This window comes from Seriola aureovittata, chromosome 11 (assembly GCF_021018895.1).
Source record: "Seriola aureovittata isolate HTS-2021-v1 ecotype China chromosome 11, ASM2101889v1, whole genome shotgun sequence".
Lineage (NCBI taxonomy): Eukaryota > Metazoa > Chordata > Actinopteri > Carangiformes > Carangidae > Seriola > Seriola aureovittata.
The window spans coordinates 22,858,145-22,877,554 of NC_079374.1; the positions used below are offsets into that span (position 1 = coordinate 22,858,145).

Here is a 19,410-nt window from a genome sequence, read left to right on the forward strand (position 1 = left end):
CTCTCTTCCCTTCTTGGCTTGCTCTGGAGAGCAGCTCCAGCCCTCTCCTCTCGGTTCTTCAAAGGGCAACAAGGCCCCAGCCCAGGTCAGCTCTGCTACCTGAGAAACTAGCTCTCTCGCCGGCCTGCAACCAGCAGCCTGCAAACACTCTTCTCCTCCACAACAGCGACCTGCTTCGGATTAACTGTGAGTGAACCAAATCCTCTTCAGAATCAGCGGCTACAACACAAGGCCAGCTGATTTTCCAAGCAACAGGAGTCGTAGCAGAGTTAGCATGGAACAGCTAACTCTGTGAGGAGAACAAAGGAGATACCAGCAAGCAACACAGCCAGACAGGACTTTACTCCACCAGGAAACCCCCCAAACTCACTGGACTTTACAAAACACTGGAAAGGACCTCTTTGCTTGTTCCAAGGATTGGGTAACGTTAACGGACTGGGCCTTACCTCTCCCAGCACAGCATAGCACCGCATAGCTAATCAGCAGAAGTCTTAACTTGTTAATGTACTTGTTGATTGATGTCTTGTTGTTGTAATGTTTGCTTAGGTTGTGGTCAGTCATACAGTTAATCGAGTACTCGTATGTTCACACACATAGCAGTACGTCTCAGTCCTAGAACCTGCATGAAGCTAACCTTCCCCCTCTAACCTGGTACCTTTAGATTACATGAGCTAGGCTAACAAAGAAACTCACACCTCCCCTCTCACACACACTAGGTGGTCTCAGCGGCCATTTTAGTAGTTTCTTTGTTTACCGCCATCTTTGTAGTCTTCTTTGTTCAGGTCATGTGGTCACAGTGACCACTTTGAGTCGGCCATCTTGCCTTTGTCTGTGTCCCCACAGACACACACACACACACACACACACACACACACACACACACACACACCTGTATATGCTAGATTAGACATTGTACTTTACTCTGCTCCATTGTAAATAAATGCCTTTTAAGTATAACTACTGGTGTCTTTAATGTTGCACAAGCGTGAATATTGCCAACCTCTACTCGGTAGAATTCCAATCCTTCAACTGTAACTTACTATTGATTTGGTAATTTGGTTATAGTTAGTAAGCTAATGGTTAATCAGAGTTCCAGATTAATGGTAATAAATTGAGACTAAAACCATATTGGCTATTTTGCCTATTAGTTTAGGCTGGTGCCCCGTGAACTTTAATTCATTTTAAAGATATTATTTAATATTAATATTTTTAATATTAATATTTCCTTAATTTGTGATAGCCAATAAATTGATAAACAACCGAAATCTAACACATTTGGTGTCCAGCTCATGAGGTAGAGTACTGTTAACATAATGGTGCCGCCCGTGTGAGGCCGAGTACTAATGATTTCCAGTTACTAATAGAGCTCAGACCCAACATAATGGTGCCCCGTGTGAGGCCGAGTACTGTTGGCAAATATTCATAATTGTGCAATATTAAATTCATAATTTGGCCAAAACCGCAAAGGTTGAAAACATTTTTTTTAGTCCACCACAGGAGTAAACGTCCAGGTGTACTTACAAACAAGTGCACTGTGGTGAGAATTGGTTTACTAATTTTACCTGAAGTAATATTAGACGTCCTCCAGTTATTAATAGCTAACACTTAAGCCTTAGTATCAAGAGCCTGCTATTGTTGCTAACAATTCCAGTTGAATTTATTCTGTAGGAAATGTAAGAACCTCAGTCCAGCATGTGAATACCACGTGTTCAATGCTATCTAGTAAAGCTGTCAGAATTGCTGCTCCCTTTAACATTAAACACTGTGTGCCGACAGCCCTGTGTAACACAGAGAGCTTATACCTGGCTGTTACTGCCAAGCATTTCAGCCTGAGTAAGAAATAGAGCCTGAGATAGAGCCACAGCGTGCTACCAGCCCTGTGAAACCCAAGTTCTGCACCTAGCTGTTACTGCCTTGCATTACAGCCTGAGTCAACTTGAAGAGATAATCTTTGGACTGTTACTGCCTTGCATCTCAGTCATTGCTTTTTGAAACATTTCTTAAGCAGACAGTAAACCTGCACTTGCCTTTACTGTCCTTAATCTTTATGCCCACTAGTGTAGCTGCCCCTCCTCCGCAGGAAGCTACCCCCCATAGTGTAGGCCACTGCATTGTTTAGTTAGGCTAGTGTACTACCAAACTACACTACAAGGTGTCTGCCAGCGCAACACCACAGCCAACTATATTGCCTTCTTGTTTTGTGAAAAACTTGTTTAACCTCCCTCTTTCCCAGACACAACAATGGAGAACTCCTGTGTAGAGCAGTTTATTTCTTCCCTAGCACAGAGCCTGAAGCCTGGCTACCTAGAATTTATCAGCAAGTTAAATTCCAGTGAGTGCAGTAAAGAAATAGACTTGCTACTCAGTGACAAAGGTGATGCTCAGACTGCATCCAAAGGCCCATTGTTAAGATGTGTACTGTTGAACTTCCACAGGCAAACCAGCATTTCACTTCAGAGCCAAGCAGCCCTAGAGGAGGAGGTAAAATCGCTTAGAGCTCAAAATGCTTTTCTCCTCCAAGAAGTTAAGGAAGCTAACAAGAAAGCCATGCGCTACTTAGGAGACCTGCATGCAGCAGAGTTAGATCTCTGTTCACACAAGGAAGAATTGTTAAAGGTTAAATCAGAATGCCTTGCTCCACCACAATCGTTCAGTGCTTGTGATTCTGGTTTCTCTGCTTCACACTCTTCCCTTAATGACAGGTTAACTCCGCCTCCACTCAGAGGATGGGACAAATTCCCAACTGACCCTAAGTCCTGGGAAATGAAGTCAGCTCCTCAACCTCCACTGAGAGACAGAGGTTACACCCACCTGACTTCCCATCTTCCTGAAACTGACAATGAAGAGACAGGTAGTTTATCCGGTAGAGGATATTCATGTTCCCATCAGCCACTGATGCATAACAGTTTCAACTGTGCTCACCCCTCCAACAGAAGGACCAAAACTTTTCCGGACTGTTCAGCCTCCTCTCTGCACCTCCATGAGAGTGATGACCGCTGTTCAGCTCCTTCCTCTAGTCCAGCTAGCATAGTCTCGCCTTCATCAGTAGGGACCTCACAGTGCCCCCGCCTCGAAGCGCTTGAGTTATTAGCAAAGGACATTGAACATTTTGATCCAGACAGCTCTGATCAACATATTGAAAACTACTTTAGGGAGTTAGATCACAACTTAATTGATTTGCCCCATGCAACCCAAAGGGAGAAAACTAAACTTGTGTGGAAGACCAGCTCAAAAGCAGTCCACAAGTTTATGCAATCACTGCCTCCCAGTGTCAGAGATGACTACAAAGAGCTCTGTCAAGCACTGACAGAAGAATTCTCTCCTGCTGCGGATGAGATAGAATCTTTGGTTGCAGCTTCTCAAATAAAACACTCCCGCCATGAACATCCCAATGACTTTTACCAACGTTTGAGGCATGCATATTTTCAGGGTAGGAACACACCAGGCTTAGAGCAGAACTCCACCTTCAAGTCTTTGTTCCTACGAAACCTCCATCCCTGTGTACGCACTCATGTTACACTGATGACGCATCAAGGTAAGCCCACCATGCAGGAAATAAAGAAAATGACAAAAATGGCTTGGGAAACCATGGTCAATTCCAAGGCAAGGGGGAAAACAACTGAGCCTAGCAACTCAAACACCTTAGCGTCACACAGACATGTAACCTCAAAAGATCACCCTCAGAACAGATCGAAGGGGGGTGATAAAAGGCCACATATGGGTGCTGAGCGTAACCGCCACGCCCACCAAGTGCGTAGAGATAGGCACTCCCACAATAGGAGCAGGAGACGGCCTTACGCAGAAATTCTGGCTCAGACACAGGACCAGTCAACACATGGATCAGACAATGACCACGTCATCTCTGACCATGTTAATTCAGACAGTGACAATGCCTCTGAATGTTCTTCCTTCAGCTACTCAAAGTGCTACAGCTTTGTGCCACAGGTTAAAGAAAACTTAAAGCACCCGCGCTCCAGAGTTCGCCGCACTGAGTACTGACAGTAAGTAGGCTCAGGGTACCCTACACTCTTCCAGATGGACACAATGGTTTTGTCAGCAGCAGCAGCAGCAAACTAAATTCTGAATCAAATCAGATACAAGTTTAGGACACTGCATATACATGGCACACTCACCCAGACACTCCAAATCTTGTCATTCTAGGTGCCACCCTCTATATCTCACCTTAACAAACTAACATCACTGACTTTCCTGTCCTCACTAACACCATGAGTAACTAGGAAACATGTTAGTTGTTTTACACTATTCGATCATTGTGGTTATTATCTGAACTCTGCTTTGTAACCTGATTGTTCTTGCTTATCCAAGATAGATAGTGCTGACAAATGCCCGGATGTTACCCGTTGAATGAACTGACAAATGGACTATACATTATGCTCTCAGGATGACACGTCAGGTGGCATCCTGACAACAAAGGGGGGACTGTTGGGACTCAGTCATTCAATAGACCAAATGTTTCTTTGCTCCACTGGACAAAGGAATTCACACCCCACAGTTCCTCACGGTTCACACCTGGGGATGACCCTTCCCCCCCACGGACCCCACTGGCCAGCCAGTGTGGGCCAGCGTGTGACATGTGACCCCCTAAGGTGTCACAAACAAAACCAGTCTTCTAGACCCCTTCTCTCTCTCTTCCCTTCTTGGCTTGCTCTGGAGAGCAGCTCCAGCCCTCTCCTCTCGGTTCTTCAAAGGGCAACAAGGCCCCAGCCCAGGTCAGCTCTGCTACCTGAGAAACTAGCTCTCTCGCCGGCCTGCAACCAGCAGCCTGCAAACACTCTTCTCCTCCACAACAGCGACCTGCTTCGGATTAACTGTGAGTGAACCAAATCCTCTTCAGAATCAGCGGCTACAACACAAGGCCAGCTGATTTTCCAAGCAACAGGAGTCGTAGCAGAGTTAGCATGGAACAGCTAACTCTGTGAGGAGAACAAAGGAGATACCAGCAAGCAACACAGCCAGACAGGACTTTACTCCACCAGGAAACCCCCCAAACTCACTGGACTTTACAAAACACTGGAAAGGACCTCTTTGCTTGTTCCAAGGATTGGGTAACGTTAACGGACTGGGCCTTACCTCTCCCAGCACAGCATAGCACCGCATAGCTAATCAGCAGAAGTCTTAACTTGTTAATGTACTTGTTGATTGATGTCTTGTTGTTGTAATGTTTGCTTAGGTTGTGGTCAGTCATACAATTAATCGAGTACTCGTATGTTCACACACATAGCAGTACGTCTCAGTCCTAGAACCTGCATGAAGCTAACCTTCCCCCTCTAACCTGGTACCTTTAGATTACATGAGCTAGGCTAACAAAGAAACTCACACCTCCCCTCTCACACACACTAGGTGGTCTCAGCGGCCATTTTAGTAGTTTCTTTGTTTACCGCCATCTTTGTAGTCTTCTTTGTTCAGGTCATGTGGTCACAGTGACCACTTTGAGTCGGCCATCTTGCCTTTGTCTGTGTCCCCACAGACACACACACACACACACACACACACACACACACACACACACACCTGTATATGCTAGATTAGACATTGTACTTTACTCTGCTCCATTGTAAATAAATGCCTTTTAAGTATAACTACTGGTGTCTTTAATGTTGCACAAGCGTGAATATTGCCAACCTCTACTCGGTAGAATTCCAATCCTTCAACTGTAACTTACTATTGATTTGGTAATTTGGTTATAGTTAGTAAGCTAATGGTTAATCAGAGTTCCAGATTAATGGTAATAAATTGAGACTAAAACCATATTGGCTATTTTGCCTATTAGTTTAGGCTGGTGCCCCGTGAACTTTAATTCATTTTAAAGATATTATTTAATATTAATATTTTTAATATTAATATTTCCTTAATTTGTGATAGCCAATAAATTGATAAACAACCGAAATCTAACACATTTGGTGTCCAGCTCATGAGGTAGAGTACTGTTAACATAATGGTGCCGCCCGTGTGAGGCCGAGTACTAATGATTTCCAGTTACTAATAGAGCTCAGACCCAACAGCATAAACAGCCTTATGCCGCTTAAAATGTTTGTGCATCAAACATTCATACTATGTGATATAATTTGTTCATCCAAAAAGTAAAAGAATACTCTACATACAATACTATATATATAATAATTCACACACTTGTGGATTTCTGTTTCTACAGCTTATTGTCCTATTTCTAGTCAAGTCAATTTTATTTGTATAGAGCCAATTGACAACAGAAGTTATCACAAGGCACTTTTCAAATACAGCAGGTCTAGACCTTCTCATTATAATATTACTTATAGAGACCCAACAATTCCTAGTTATGTGATTATATTTTATACATTTCATATTATTATTAGGCATGTTCTCAGAGCTGGACTGGGCCACCAACAGTTAACAGAGCAAGTTGAAACCCAGTTTCATGATAAAGGTTATCCAGGATCACCAATGTCCTGGCCCAGTGAAGCCAAGTAACCTAAGACTGAGGTGAACCTGCTTCATGGTTCAGCTCCCAGAATCCTGTAGGGCAACACACAAGCAGCTAAAGCTGAACAATCACAGTTCTTGCACTCTCTTTGGTGCTACAGAAGGCCAGAGGTGGGTCCAGGTGGGCGGGGTTTGGGGCATGACTGAGAGTGGTGACTGCTTTGTTGTGACATCACAAAGTTACAGAAGTCCTGACAGCTCCTTTTAAGGCTCAGTTTCTGAATACAGGCTGTGTGCATTTCTCTGTGGACTGAGCGCTTTGATACTTTCACAGTATTAATATAGAACCTAGACCTGATTTATAATCAAACAACACATGGACATCTACCTTTATACAACATGGGACCTTTAAGGAAGCACACAACAGCTGGAGCATAAGCATCAACACAGTAGCTATGCAACATCTCCTTAATGCGTAACTATAATTCCAGCTTAAGCGTGGACAAAGGCCCAGAATGAAGAGAACATTAGGCATTTCAAGCTGCTTACTGTGAACACACTCGCGCTGTCTCTCTCTGCTTCAGTTTCCCACTGCAAGCCCCATCAGTCATGTTCATCTCAACAGTCACAGCAAAGAAAAAGCACAGTCACCACGCTGTCAAACAAATGCATTGTTCCATCACAATGTCTTTATCAAACAGGTACTGACGTTTCAATTAGAAACACAAAAATAATTAAACTGTCTCTCGGTGCAAATGAATGACTTGTTTTCTCCCGCTCTTTCTTTTCTCTCACTCGTGCATGTGTCTGTGTGTGTGTGTGTGTGTGTGTGTGTGTGTGTGTGTGTGTGTGTGTGTGTGTGTGTGTGTGTGTCTGTGTGTCTGTGTGTCTGTGTGTCTGTGTGTCTGTGTATGTGTGTGTGTGTATGTGTGTGTGTGTGTGTGTGTGTGATCTCAGCTGTCACTCGGGTTTTAGGGGCACCCAGTGTGACATCAAAGAGTACAACGTACTCTATGTGGTGCCAGGCTCTGGCAAACTGCACTATGTCCTCATCGCCTCTATCATTGGAGCACTCCAGGTGGTCATCATCTGTGTGGTGGTGCTCTGCATTACCAGGTGAGTCATACCCTAACTCAGACACACACACACACACACACACACGCACACACACACACACACACACACATTCAAACACAGCTTTCTAATGAGCCTGGGAGCAGCATTTTCCATGTTGTGTGCATTTGGGAGTCACATGGGGGGGGGGGGGCTGTGGAGCTCCTAAGCCTGGAGGAGACAACTGAAAGGTCACCTTGCCTAGAGAGAAAGTACTGTCACCTTCTCTCTGGAAACACACACACACACACACACACACACACACACGCACGCACGCACGCACGCATGCACACAATACACGTTTTCAGATGAGTATGTGTCTGTGTGTGTTAAGAACAGATACACAAAGATACCTGTGTGGGAAGGCAAGCGCTTTGTATTCACAGTAAAAACCACACACACACACACACACACACACACACTTATGCCCTGCACCTTGTCTGCCTCCAGCTGACCTAAGCAATTTATGACATTTAATAAAAGATTTTAAGAGTTTTGGCCGAGACAAAACTGCTCCTCTGAGCAAAGGAGGGGAGGAAGAGGAGGGGCAAAATGAGAGAGTGAGCAGTTGAAAAAGGTGCAGGATGAGAGGGCAAGGAGAGAAGATAAAGGAGGAAAGAGAAAATTATATTATACACTCAGCCTTATAAAAGTCCACAATACAGCACACGGCTCTCACTTGAAGATTACTGAATAAACGAATGTGTAAATGAATGAATGAATCTACACAGACATGTATTTCATTGTCTAGTGACTGACTCACCTCAGTGTCCTATCTCTGTCGGACCGACTGAGCTTTGTTATGTGCGTTTTATGAATGTTGCTGGAGTTTTATGCGGTTTCCACTTATTGTAAAGACTTGCCATTCGCTTAAAGGACAAACAGGTGGGAGCGGAAAAGGTCATATCTATGCTTTGCCTCTCGTGTATGACATTCTGTCACATCTCGGAAAAGGTCTGCTCCAAAGGGTTTTGTTTCGAGATACCTTCTTATTGCCACATTTTCTATATTTTCATCACTGTCAACAAATCGCATACAAAGACCAAAACCAACAATGGATTTGTATGCTTCTCTTAACTTTCAGACTTCCCTGTCCCAACCCAAAGCCCAATGGATCCCACTAAAGATGTACTTTATGCAAAAGGCTAATTACATATTTTGTTGATTTTTGAAGTAAAAAGAAGTACAACTCCTGCAGAAAACAGTCTTTCTTCAAATGTTAATGCACTGTTGGTTTTTGTATCACTATATTCAAAAGTGGAACAAAATTAAAATGTAATTGTGGCATTTGCAAAAGTTTGGGCACAATGTCAGCACTTATTTCCACCCCCATGCTTTACAGCTGGTAATCTGTTCTTTTCATCAAATGCTGTTCTCTCTTTTTTGCGTCCAAACACATCTTTGGTGACTTTGGCCAAGGAGATTTTAGCTTCATCTGTCCACAGTACTTGTTTCCAAAAAGACTCCTAGATGTTGCTATGCATACTTCAGACTTTACTGATGAAGTTAAAGGTGAGGTTGCCTTCTGATGACTCTCCCATGCAGAACCTGGTTCTGCAGCTGCATCAAGGCTGCACAGTGAAACGGTGCACCAGCACTCCTGTGTCAGTTTAACCTTCCTGCAGCTCCTCTGCAGTCACAGGGCTTTCCCTTACTGCCCAGCATACATGCACTTTTATCTTGTCATGACTTCCACAGTTCTTTTTACCTGTCATTTTCATTCCTCCATTGTTTATATTCCTTTAGTCCATAATGGTACATAATGGTGAGCCACTTCTGAGCCATTCAGCATTGGCTCAGAAGTGGTTTTGAATGATATAAAAAGGGTTTTTTTAGGCATCAAAATGATTCAGTTTGTTTTTATACTGTTTCAGATTAAAGAGTTAAAGCAACGTTTTCTACAATTTCCCATTTAGAAAGGTTCAAGAAAAGAAACTAAAAAGTCCATAGCTCCCATGAGGTTAAGTTCGGGGGCTTGAAATTTCACACAGGAGTTTTCGACAGGATGTAGAAGGGATTTGATAACTTTTAATATTTCTTGCATACAGTATAGCCTTGTTATTGTTATCAAACATGACAAAAAAATACCAATAAATACAATTTTTGAACTGATGTAGTGTAGATTTGGTTTTTCAGAAAATAGAAGATGATGCAATCAGCCTTTCTAAATAAGCAATTAGAAAATAATTTTTTTTTTCAATTGTTAGAAATCCATATCTTTATTGTCCTTCGTTGTTGGTTTTGGTCTTTTGGAGTTGCCAGCTTTAACCTTTCAGAAATTATATCCGGACAATTTTATTGGGGTAGCTAACCACTGCCATGTATCTTCTTCTTCTTCTGTTTGTACAGGAAGTGCCCACGGACCAACAGGATCAACCGGCAGAAGCAGAACAATGTCCACTTCAGTTCAGAGAACACCATGCGCGCCTCCACTCGACTTATCTGAGCCCTAACACACCAGACAGAGTCCCACTCCACTTTACGGAGAGAGAGCTACGGCGTTTGATGTTCCCCCTTGTAGGCAAACCCCGACAATTAGGATCTGCTTCCCCTCACTCCTCGCCCTCTCTCCCAGTATGAACTTTAAGAATGCCCAGGGAGGATGGTGGCATAGCAAGGACAGAGCTGGAACACCAGTCAGTATTGAGACTCACTCGTGGGGTAATGTTCTCATCTGTCTCTACCCTTGCTGACCCCCCCCCCAGTTACAGATGTGTCTCCCTGCACCTTGTCACTTCCGCCCAGGGTTTTTCTGAAAAACTGAACCATGAGGTGTTTGGGGGTGTTGAGGATACTGAATGTGAGTGTGTGTGAGTGTGTATTAGATGTGTGAGCTTTGGTAGAGGCGGGGTAGCCAATGTCTGTTGTTTGTAGATGAGGGGTCAAAGCAAATCGGGGTAGTGCAAAGCAGGGTAATGGGCTTTAAATGAGGTGTGTGTTGTTCGGTCTGGGAGGGGGGTGGGGCGGGTTTCGGGTCTACACGTGATGCCTTGCACCTTGTGTTATAGGAGACCTTTGACAGAGGGCACAATGTTATTATAGAGCTCTCTGTTCGGTTGTGACGATGACGTCAGCTACTGTATCTTGGGTTCTATTTCCAATAGTTATTACTACGTTGTCTTGATGGGGTCATTTTTCTGTAAATGTAAATAAATAATTTATATCACGAAATGTAACATGCTGTGTCTGCCTCTGTTCATTATCATCAGATTCATGTTGTTCTCCAGGTTACATAAAATGTAATATTTAAAAGCTGTAGGATGGAGCCTGTTCTCTCCCGCAAAGAGCTTACAGACAATATACAAAGTAGGTAAAACTGGCTTCACCTTGACCAATAACAACAGTAAAATGTTACTCTCAGTAGCACTGATTGATAACAATCTAATAATATATAATAATTTGTAATGACACTCACAGGAGCAACTTTTCTGCACTGAGTACTTTTACACTGATAGTAAAAGCACATTTTTAGTAATAATACTAATACATTTGAATATAACGTTTTCAGTGCAAGAAGTTTACTTTTAATGGAGTATGTTTACAATGTGGTACCTTTACTTAAGTAACATCTACTTAAGGATCTGAATACTTCACCACAGTGTCATTGTATGAATATAAAATGTTTCCAACAGTTTCCCAATCCACACACACAGTGAGGGCCTTCAAGCTCTTTAGCCTGTTCCCCTACACAATAAAGGGAACCACAAAACTGGTAAGTAAAATACTTTGAAAATACTTTGGCCTACTTTTTTAGGCCTACTTTGCTCTGAAGGCCTAAATGTAATGTTCATTCTGCTATAGGCTACATCTATACTTTATCATTGCCTTCCCTGTTGTAGCATGTATTTATAACCAACTCTAAAGACACTAGCTCAAGAGAGCCGATGTCAACAAATGAACATTATTCACGGCTGTAAGTGTTTACCGCCACAAGATGGTGCTATATTCACCAACCGCCCGAACGGAACCAGTGGTTTGTCACGTATTGGTTTCACAGATACAGTGTGCAAGCGGCAGGACGTCGTTCAGTCTGAGAACAGTCGTTCATGGTAAATTAAAATGATTATTATTTTTTGTAATAGCCCTTCCTTAATAATGTGTCGGGTTGTCGTGGCCGAGTGGTTAAGGCGATGGACTAGAAATCCATTGGGGTTTCCCCGCGCAGGTTCGAATCCTGCCGACAACGGTACTCTATTTTCATATTTCACCTGTGATGAGAGAATACAGAATATGACATTGAAATCATGCAAATTCACTTATAAAAGCAAGAAAAGTCGTCTGGTATCACTTCTTCTTCTGCACACGTCTTCAGGTAACAAAAATGTTTTTGTTTGTTTGTTTGGGTTTTTTTGTTTGTTTGTTTTTTGTTTTCTTTGTTTTCATTGTGATGTGAGCCATTAGTGACAGGCAGGACATGTAGGACTTTGTCAGCCATCTGAACAGAGTGAAAGATCCCTCTCATAAATAATTTGGATCTATAGTGAATGGGTTTTCCCGTTCATTGCATTAGCATTAGGATAAATCTTTTTGTGGACATACAAATCTTAAAGATTAAATATTTCAAATTGAGGTCTAGAACAAAAGCCTATATTGGTGGAAAGTAAGTAAGAAAGTATATTTACTCAAGTACTGTAGTTTGGTATTTGTGCAACTCTTACTTACTTTACTCAAGTATTTACATTTTATAATACTTTTTTTCTATACTTACATTCCCTTGATAATACATAAGTAGCCTACTTTTACTTGGGCTATTCTTTAATGCAGGCCTTTAATTTAACAAATACATTTTCCACTGCTGCCCAGTTATCCATTCGTATTTGTAGGGTTAAGCAGCACAAAGCACACAGCAGTATTCCTCAAGATCGCATGCTCTTGAAAACATAAAAGTCACACTGTTATTAGAAACGCTACGAGACTATTCTAATTAGGGAAAGATCATAGTTTTTATATGAAGTTCTTAATTGTGCTCAGAGTCACCCATGGGTCATTCTGGCAAAAATGTTCCCAGCCTGTTTTTAAAGGACCTGCAGTCTATACAGTACAGGCATGTGTTTGTCTGTCTGACGGGCAGATTCCTTGTCTTTTATTGTCCTCAAACAATTAATGATTTCAAAATGACTTTACCCAGTTTAACACAGAGAACTTTGGCAGTGACACATTCGCAGTGACACAGATAATATAGAAATCCAAGTGTTTATATGCTTTAGTCTGATGAATCTGAAATATCTGAAATAGCAAAGAGAGCCCCTCTTTTCACCTTCGGCAACAGCCTCATTAAATTCATTAGGAAGAGTCTGTGAGGCTGTTTGAAATGAGACGCCCACTGAAGACCGTCTAGTCCCACAGTCCATGCCTTTTACCTTTCATCTCGCTCCCCTAACCTTACCCCGAATTAAAACCTAAAAAGCTGGAGGCCCTTGCATTTCGACCCCTGGGCACACCCCTATTTGTATACACATCTGTGTGTCTGCACAGAACCCAGCAGACCCCAGTCAGTGTAATCCTGTCAGTTTCCTGTCCTGTCCTGCTGGTTTCGGCTCAAATCCAGTGGGCCCGGGGCCAGGGAGGAGCAGGAAGGAAATCTCTGTGAAAGTCTGTGAGTATCTGCTCTCATCTGAGGTGGAAGAATGCAGTGAATGCTACCATTAATGGACAGCAAGATTATCCTAAAGTGGATTTTGCTTTTACTACAAGAAAAGTTCCTCCTCTCTGTGTTTCTTCCATGTTCTGACCATAGACTGTAAAGGTCATGACATATACAGGTATGTTATTTAAAGTTAGGCAACATCACATATAGTCATCTAAGATGTAATCTGCAAAAAAAAAAAGTGTACCACTTGTCACTATTACTTTTTATTACTTGGATTTACATGATGATGTTTAAACATGGTCAAGTGCAGGTTGACTGAGCACAAAGTGTGTTCCACTAACAGCTTGCAAAGAGGTGGCTGGTAATGAGGAACATACTTCACCAGTGTTAACTGGGACAATATGCTCCCATGGATGCAACTTGAAATTCGATGTTAGTCTTTTTAGATTCAACCGAAGCAAATCAGTTTACTTTCAGGGTTAAATTAACTAGAACGAGTTTGTAACATTATGGTGAGTTCTGTGTAAAAATATGCTAAAATAAAATCCAATCTGTAAGAAAGTCACACACATAGGGGCATGTTTGGGTCCTACTCTGAAAATATAACTTAATCCCCTGTAATTATGAGGAAATTTGTGACTAACACTAGTATTTTAACATTAACGAAGTGTGGAGTAGATGAAAAGCTTGCTAAAAAAAAAAAACAGTCGCAAGGTGTGAAAACAATACAGTAGGATCCAATCTAATGCTAACATTAAATGTTACTGAGTAAATGTGTTGTTAAAGATTAACTTTATTGTGATATCTTCTCAAAAAGTGTTTCTCACTGGTTCATAGACCTGGTGAAGTGTTGAATTACGCACTACCTCAAGGCTTAAACGCCGGAAATTCACCATACTTTGAAACAAGTGTGTGTGCACAGCGGTCACAGAGGTTCACCTTGTATTAATCAGTTTATGCACTGGCACTACTAGTGAAAGCATTAAGTAAGTTATAGCAGGGTATACATGAGTTAAATGTGTTATTATTATAAATCTGCAGCTGTTAGGGGGCCCAAGGTATTTGTAGTACCTTGCCCAGCAGTCCCAGCAACCCTTCCTGTAGTGCCAAAGATGCACGGAAGAGCCTTTTACAGAACTTACAGAACAGTATGTGCTGTGAATTTGTACCGTGTGTTACAATCTAATGTACAAGAGAGATAACGCAGAGTAAAAACTGATTAGTCCTGTGATCAATCAGATGGCCCCGTCGAAAACTCATTCTGTTTTCTACACACAACAAGTACACACAGAAATAATTCCCCCGTACACACACTCCATACTCAACACCCTCTGAGAGTAGCAGATAGGTACTAAGCATTGGAATCTGACACTTATATTAGAAATGCATAACTCCTTATCTGGCTCCTCACTATTTCACACAGCATGTTTGAACATGCTGGCTTGTAGATAATGCACATACCACTGAATATTAAGAATTTCCTCCCAAGAAAACCCAGCATGGTGTGAAGAGAGGCACCAGTGGTGAATGAAATAACAGCTAAATAAAAAAACATCATTTTGCTGGGAGGCACATGGCTGTCTCTCAGGGATCCACACTTTGGGAAGCATCAGGCTGAATGGTGAGGAAAGCCTACCCATTGATTTTACAATCAACAAACTGCACCTCAACTCCTTTGGCAGTGAAGGATTGGCCTATTGATTTGAAAATTGATGGTGTTGGACACATGAAAACTCAGACACTCACAGGAACAAACAAGCAACCACACATACACAAGGCATTTCCTCACATTCTGAGGGTATGTGTGTAAAGTTAACACCTCGAAAATTGGTCCATTAACTTCGAAATTGATGGCATCACAGTAATCACACGCCACAGAAAACACACACACACACACACACACACACTTCTCTACCAATATACAAGGCCACCTTTAAGTGAGCGTGTGTCTAACACACGCTGGTCTGTGAAAAAGGGTCATTTAAAGATCCACCGCCATCTGTTTTGGCCCCAGCATGCCATTTTCCCCTCTGTGGGGGCCTTTGATTTCGCGACAAAAGGGTACCATTGCTTCCTTCTTTCCCACTGTGCAACCAGACATTCTGTCTGAGCAACAAAAATACAAATCAAACACTGCCGGGCATCCGTCGTTTCATCATAGGTATGACCACCTGTGTGAAACTGTTGGTGGTAATCACAAGCATTAGGGGTCCCATTTAAACATTGATCAGGGAACCTGTTTGTTGTGTGTCTTGCAGCTATCACTTAACCAGGCAAAACCGACGATGAAATATGAGGAAGCAGGTGGTCAATTAGTTCTAAAGTGCTACCTTTCAACACTGTGCACCCTTAATCAGATGTTTAATGGACGTATTATCAAGTTTAGAAAACTCTATCATGCTTCATACTGCACATGCCTCATTTCCTCCAAGATAGAAATTAGTTTAAGGGCATGCATCTGACATACCTCATCAGCTTGGCCTCAGCTTTCCATTTGTTTGCAATGCATGCATATAGAAACTAAAATGCAGGCTACTACTTTCCCCAAGATCTTAAAGCTGCACTAATCACTTTTTTATATTAACAATGGATAAAACGACTATGTGTATGTGACATCAATCACTCGTAGTGACAAAGTGACAAACCCACATGGAGTTATAACCTGAATCTGCAGTTCCCCTCAGCTCTACAGAGCTTTTGTCTCTTTTAGCTGATTGTTGTGGTTCTGGGATCCGCTAAATCCACTCTAATCAACCGTGTTTCCAACTGAAAAAGTTCTGAAAAACCCACAATTCAGCGCTAAACAACAGACAGATGAAGTTAGCAACTAGCTGGTAAATTTAGTGTAGCATTTAGCAGAGTCAGATATTTTCCTTAGGAGTTGATAGAGGCCAAAAACAGAACTAATAGAAGAGAGAATACTGGCCAAAAATGCTAATGTTGCTCCAGGTTTTTGCAAAAACTTCATTCATAAAGCAAAAATATTTTTAGTTTTGTCTGTTTTTTTTTGTTTTGTTTTTCCACTGCCAAAGCGCCCAAATGAGATTAATTCAGTTATAAATCTGACAAAATATACTGTGCATTTCACACCATGTAAACACACGTTGTTTTTAGTGACATAAAAGCAATAGTTAAGCAGCTGTAAGTAAAACTGCAGACTCCAGTATTTCCCTTTCAACATTAGAGTGTAATGTCTCCATGTCTGTGAGAAACTATCATTAAAGTGTCCATAAATGGTGCCTCAAGGTGTTTCAGTTGCATTCTTCTGTCCACAGCAAGCAGGCACTTACACAACCATGCGGCCTGGAACAACACAGAGGAGGATGGGGACCGTGGCACCTCCTTCCCAAGCCATAACATGGATGCAGTTAGCAATGACAAGGTTCATGGAGGAGTGACGCGAAGAGAGGGAAAAAAGACTGAGAAACAACTAATGTCTGAGACGTTCCTGCCCACAAAGAAACCATCTTCTCCGTGCCATTTTGAATATGAAAATACACTGTACGTTGGTGCTTCAGGTCAAACAAACCTGTCAGGTTGCCTTAAGAAAAAAAAAAAAAAAAAAGGAAGATAAAATGTCTATTTTAATACAAAGGGATCTAAACAATCCTCCACCGAGACTGTGTTTCACTTTCAAAGAAACTTGTTCATCAGCCAGTCCTTGAAATCCAGTCATCTACCCAGGAGTTTTGCCAAAAGCCTAACGGTCACAGCTGTGCCACACCCGAGCTGAGGGTTTTGAAGCAACCCCAGGTAGGTTTCCCAGGATACAAAGCTCATTCAGTCGATGCAACCTGCACTGGCATGTTTGTTGAGATAATGGAGCACATCGATCAGCCTCAACATTAAAACAATATTATGTTTCTGCTGCAGCAGCTTCAGCCATGACTGGTTTTCTAGAGATTTTTTTTGTTTAACAGAAGAAGATTTGATTTATGGAAATTTGGTTTAGCAAAATGTGAAAATTACCAACTCAGGTTGTGACTGTGACGTTCAATAAAAAGAGAAAATAAGATCATTGAAGGGAGTCAATCATAATCACCTCTAACAGAATACTGAGATACTTGTGTTATGATTCAAGTTAGATAAAGATCCTCTTGGCTTTTGTTCTGATTTACAAATGTATAATTCAACCGTGACTCAGCTGTGAGATTTAGGTCACGCACTTGCATTTCTTCACCTCCAGAGGGCGAATACGTCCACTTCTTCAAGCGGACTTGTAAAGATTGTCCATCCGCCAGCTCCTTTTTTAAACTCATTCTCTATCAGCTTGTGTGCATGACACCATTGTTTTTGTTGTACGTTCTGCTGTGTGCATTGAGGGGATGTTAATGGCAAAATTAATCCTTAAACAAATAGGAAGTGTTGTTATAAAATAGGCATGGGAAAGACAACATTCCTTGACACAACACTGGGAATGAGGGAAACATGTACCAGACCATCAGGAACAGTGGAGGGATTCAGGAAAGCAGAGGAAAAGTTACAGAGAGAGGAAGATAAAGGGGGAAAGGGAGGGATGGAGAACAGGTGGAGCAACGGAAAGGAAAAGAGGGGGACAGCTGGAAGAATGACAGGATGGGAGCGTCATTCCCTCCACTCTATCCCATGGGTGAAAGTGGGAAAAGTCAGAGTTCAAATGCTAGGAACGGGAGGTCGCACTTTTATGTTGACAAAAGTGTGTGTCTCCATGGAGAAGCAGCGAGAGAGAGCGGAGCAGAGAAACACTGAGGTTTTTGAGTTAGAGGAGGGAGGAAATTTGTTTGGGTGAGTGTCGAGCACTTCCACTCTACTGTGACAGCTTTGAAGCTTGTTGAGCGAGTAACCTCAAGAAAAGGTGTTAGTCTTGAACGTTGACATGAGAGAATCTGTGAAGAGCACTCGAATACATACTGTATATAGCTGGTGGAGAGATGGAGCTGAAACAGAAAAATAACAAGCTGTGGTTCTCACGTCCTTAAATAGTTTTCACTTTGGGATATACGCTCATTTGCTTTCTTGCCAAGAACAAGATGAGAAGATAGATATGACTCTCGTACCCACCTACCAGCTCCGAAGGCTGCGTCCACACGAATACGTTTTCATTTTAAAAAAGAAAACTGTCTTCGTTAACACTAGCACACCCGCAAACACATATCACATGACCATTCACATACATGTGCCAGTGTAAACAGGAAGCAGATTGTCTATGCAGTTGGTTAGTTGCAGAAAATAATACGAATGAGGAACAGCAAAGGCATTTGTAACATGATAAAACGCAGAATTTAACTGTACCGCAGCTGCTAGCAAAGACAACCAGGTCAGCAACGCTTGTATTCAGTTGTCCATGTCCATTGTGATCAGGGCCAAACAGGGAGCAAGCAGGGGTGTCTGCGATTGTCTGTATTGTAGTTTCCAAAGGTGTCAGTTTCTGTCTAAAATGCAAACTAAAACTGGGACAGCAGCATTTGCAAAAGTCTCCCTTTTAGGTGCTTGAAATTTCCGGAGTAGTGTTGGACACCAGGCCAAATCGTTGCACAAGTGATGCTTAAATGTATTAATGTGTATGTGGCCTATAAAGCTCCAGAATTAACATATCTTGTTTATTTACAGAAAGTGTTAAAGTTCCTGCACCGGATCAAGAAGTAGTCTGCCCACCCCCCACCCCATAAAAGCCCATTGAGTCATTTTTACACTTTGGCCTCTGTATTGATTAAACAAATACGACATAACATGCTGATGAGATGCTGGTAGACGTATTTTATTACCTTTGGACAGAAGCAGGCTAGCTGTTTCCAGCCTTTGTGCTAAGCTAAGCTAACTAGCTATGGCTTTATATTTATGTAACAAACATCTCTTCTCCTCTAAGTCTCAGTGGGAAAGCAAAATAAGTCCTTCCCAATATGTGGAATTATTCCTTTAAGGAAGCGGAAACATATGAATTGTTGCAACAAATCTGAGGGCTGCAAAACTGGTCAAAATCACGTCAGCCAACACTGTGAAACAACAACACAATTTAAAAATAGATGCTTTTTTTCATGTGGTTTGAATGTGAGGCAGACTGTACACTCTGCCAACATCCTGTACTATCACATTGTTCTAAGGTGTGTCTTTTCTGTGTGTACATAAGCTACAAGTAGAGGTTGCAGAAAACCTAACCTCAGTTTAGGGGTGTGAATACTTGGTATTGATTTTAGATGAGATGGTGGATGACCAAGCCTTTTCCATATCAGGCAGAATCCAATAAAACTCAGGTGTGGGTTTGAATGCTTTCCGTAGTCTGCGGTGATAAAATAGATTCTTGTCATAGC

The 19,410-nt window shown here is 42.0% G+C and overlaps 1 protein-coding gene and 1 non-coding gene across 3 annotated transcripts in view; both read left to right on the plus strand.

The window, feature by feature from the left end:
- tmeff2a (transmembrane protein with EGF-like and two follistatin-like domains 2a) overlaps positions 1–10,709 on the plus strand; it is a 116,999-nt gene extending 106,290 nt beyond the window's left edge. For both annotated transcript variants that reach the window (XM_056389510.1, XM_056389509.1), the window contains exons 9-10: positions 7,378–7,536; positions 9,883–10,709. In XM_056389510.1, the coding sequence (XP_056245485.1) occupies positions 7,378–7,536; positions 9,883–9,979 (256 nt within the window). In that variant the 3' untranslated portion in view covers positions 9,980–10,709. The remainder of the gene's footprint in view (positions 1–7,377; positions 7,537–9,882) is intronic.
- A 928-nt stretch (positions 10,710–11,637) lies between these two features.
- trnas-aga (transfer RNA serine (anticodon AGA)) lies at positions 11,638–11,719 on the plus strand. Its single transcript has one exon. It is a non-coding gene; the product is annotated as a tRNA-Ser (tRNA).
- Positions 11,720–19,410: the final 7,691 nt, after the last annotated feature.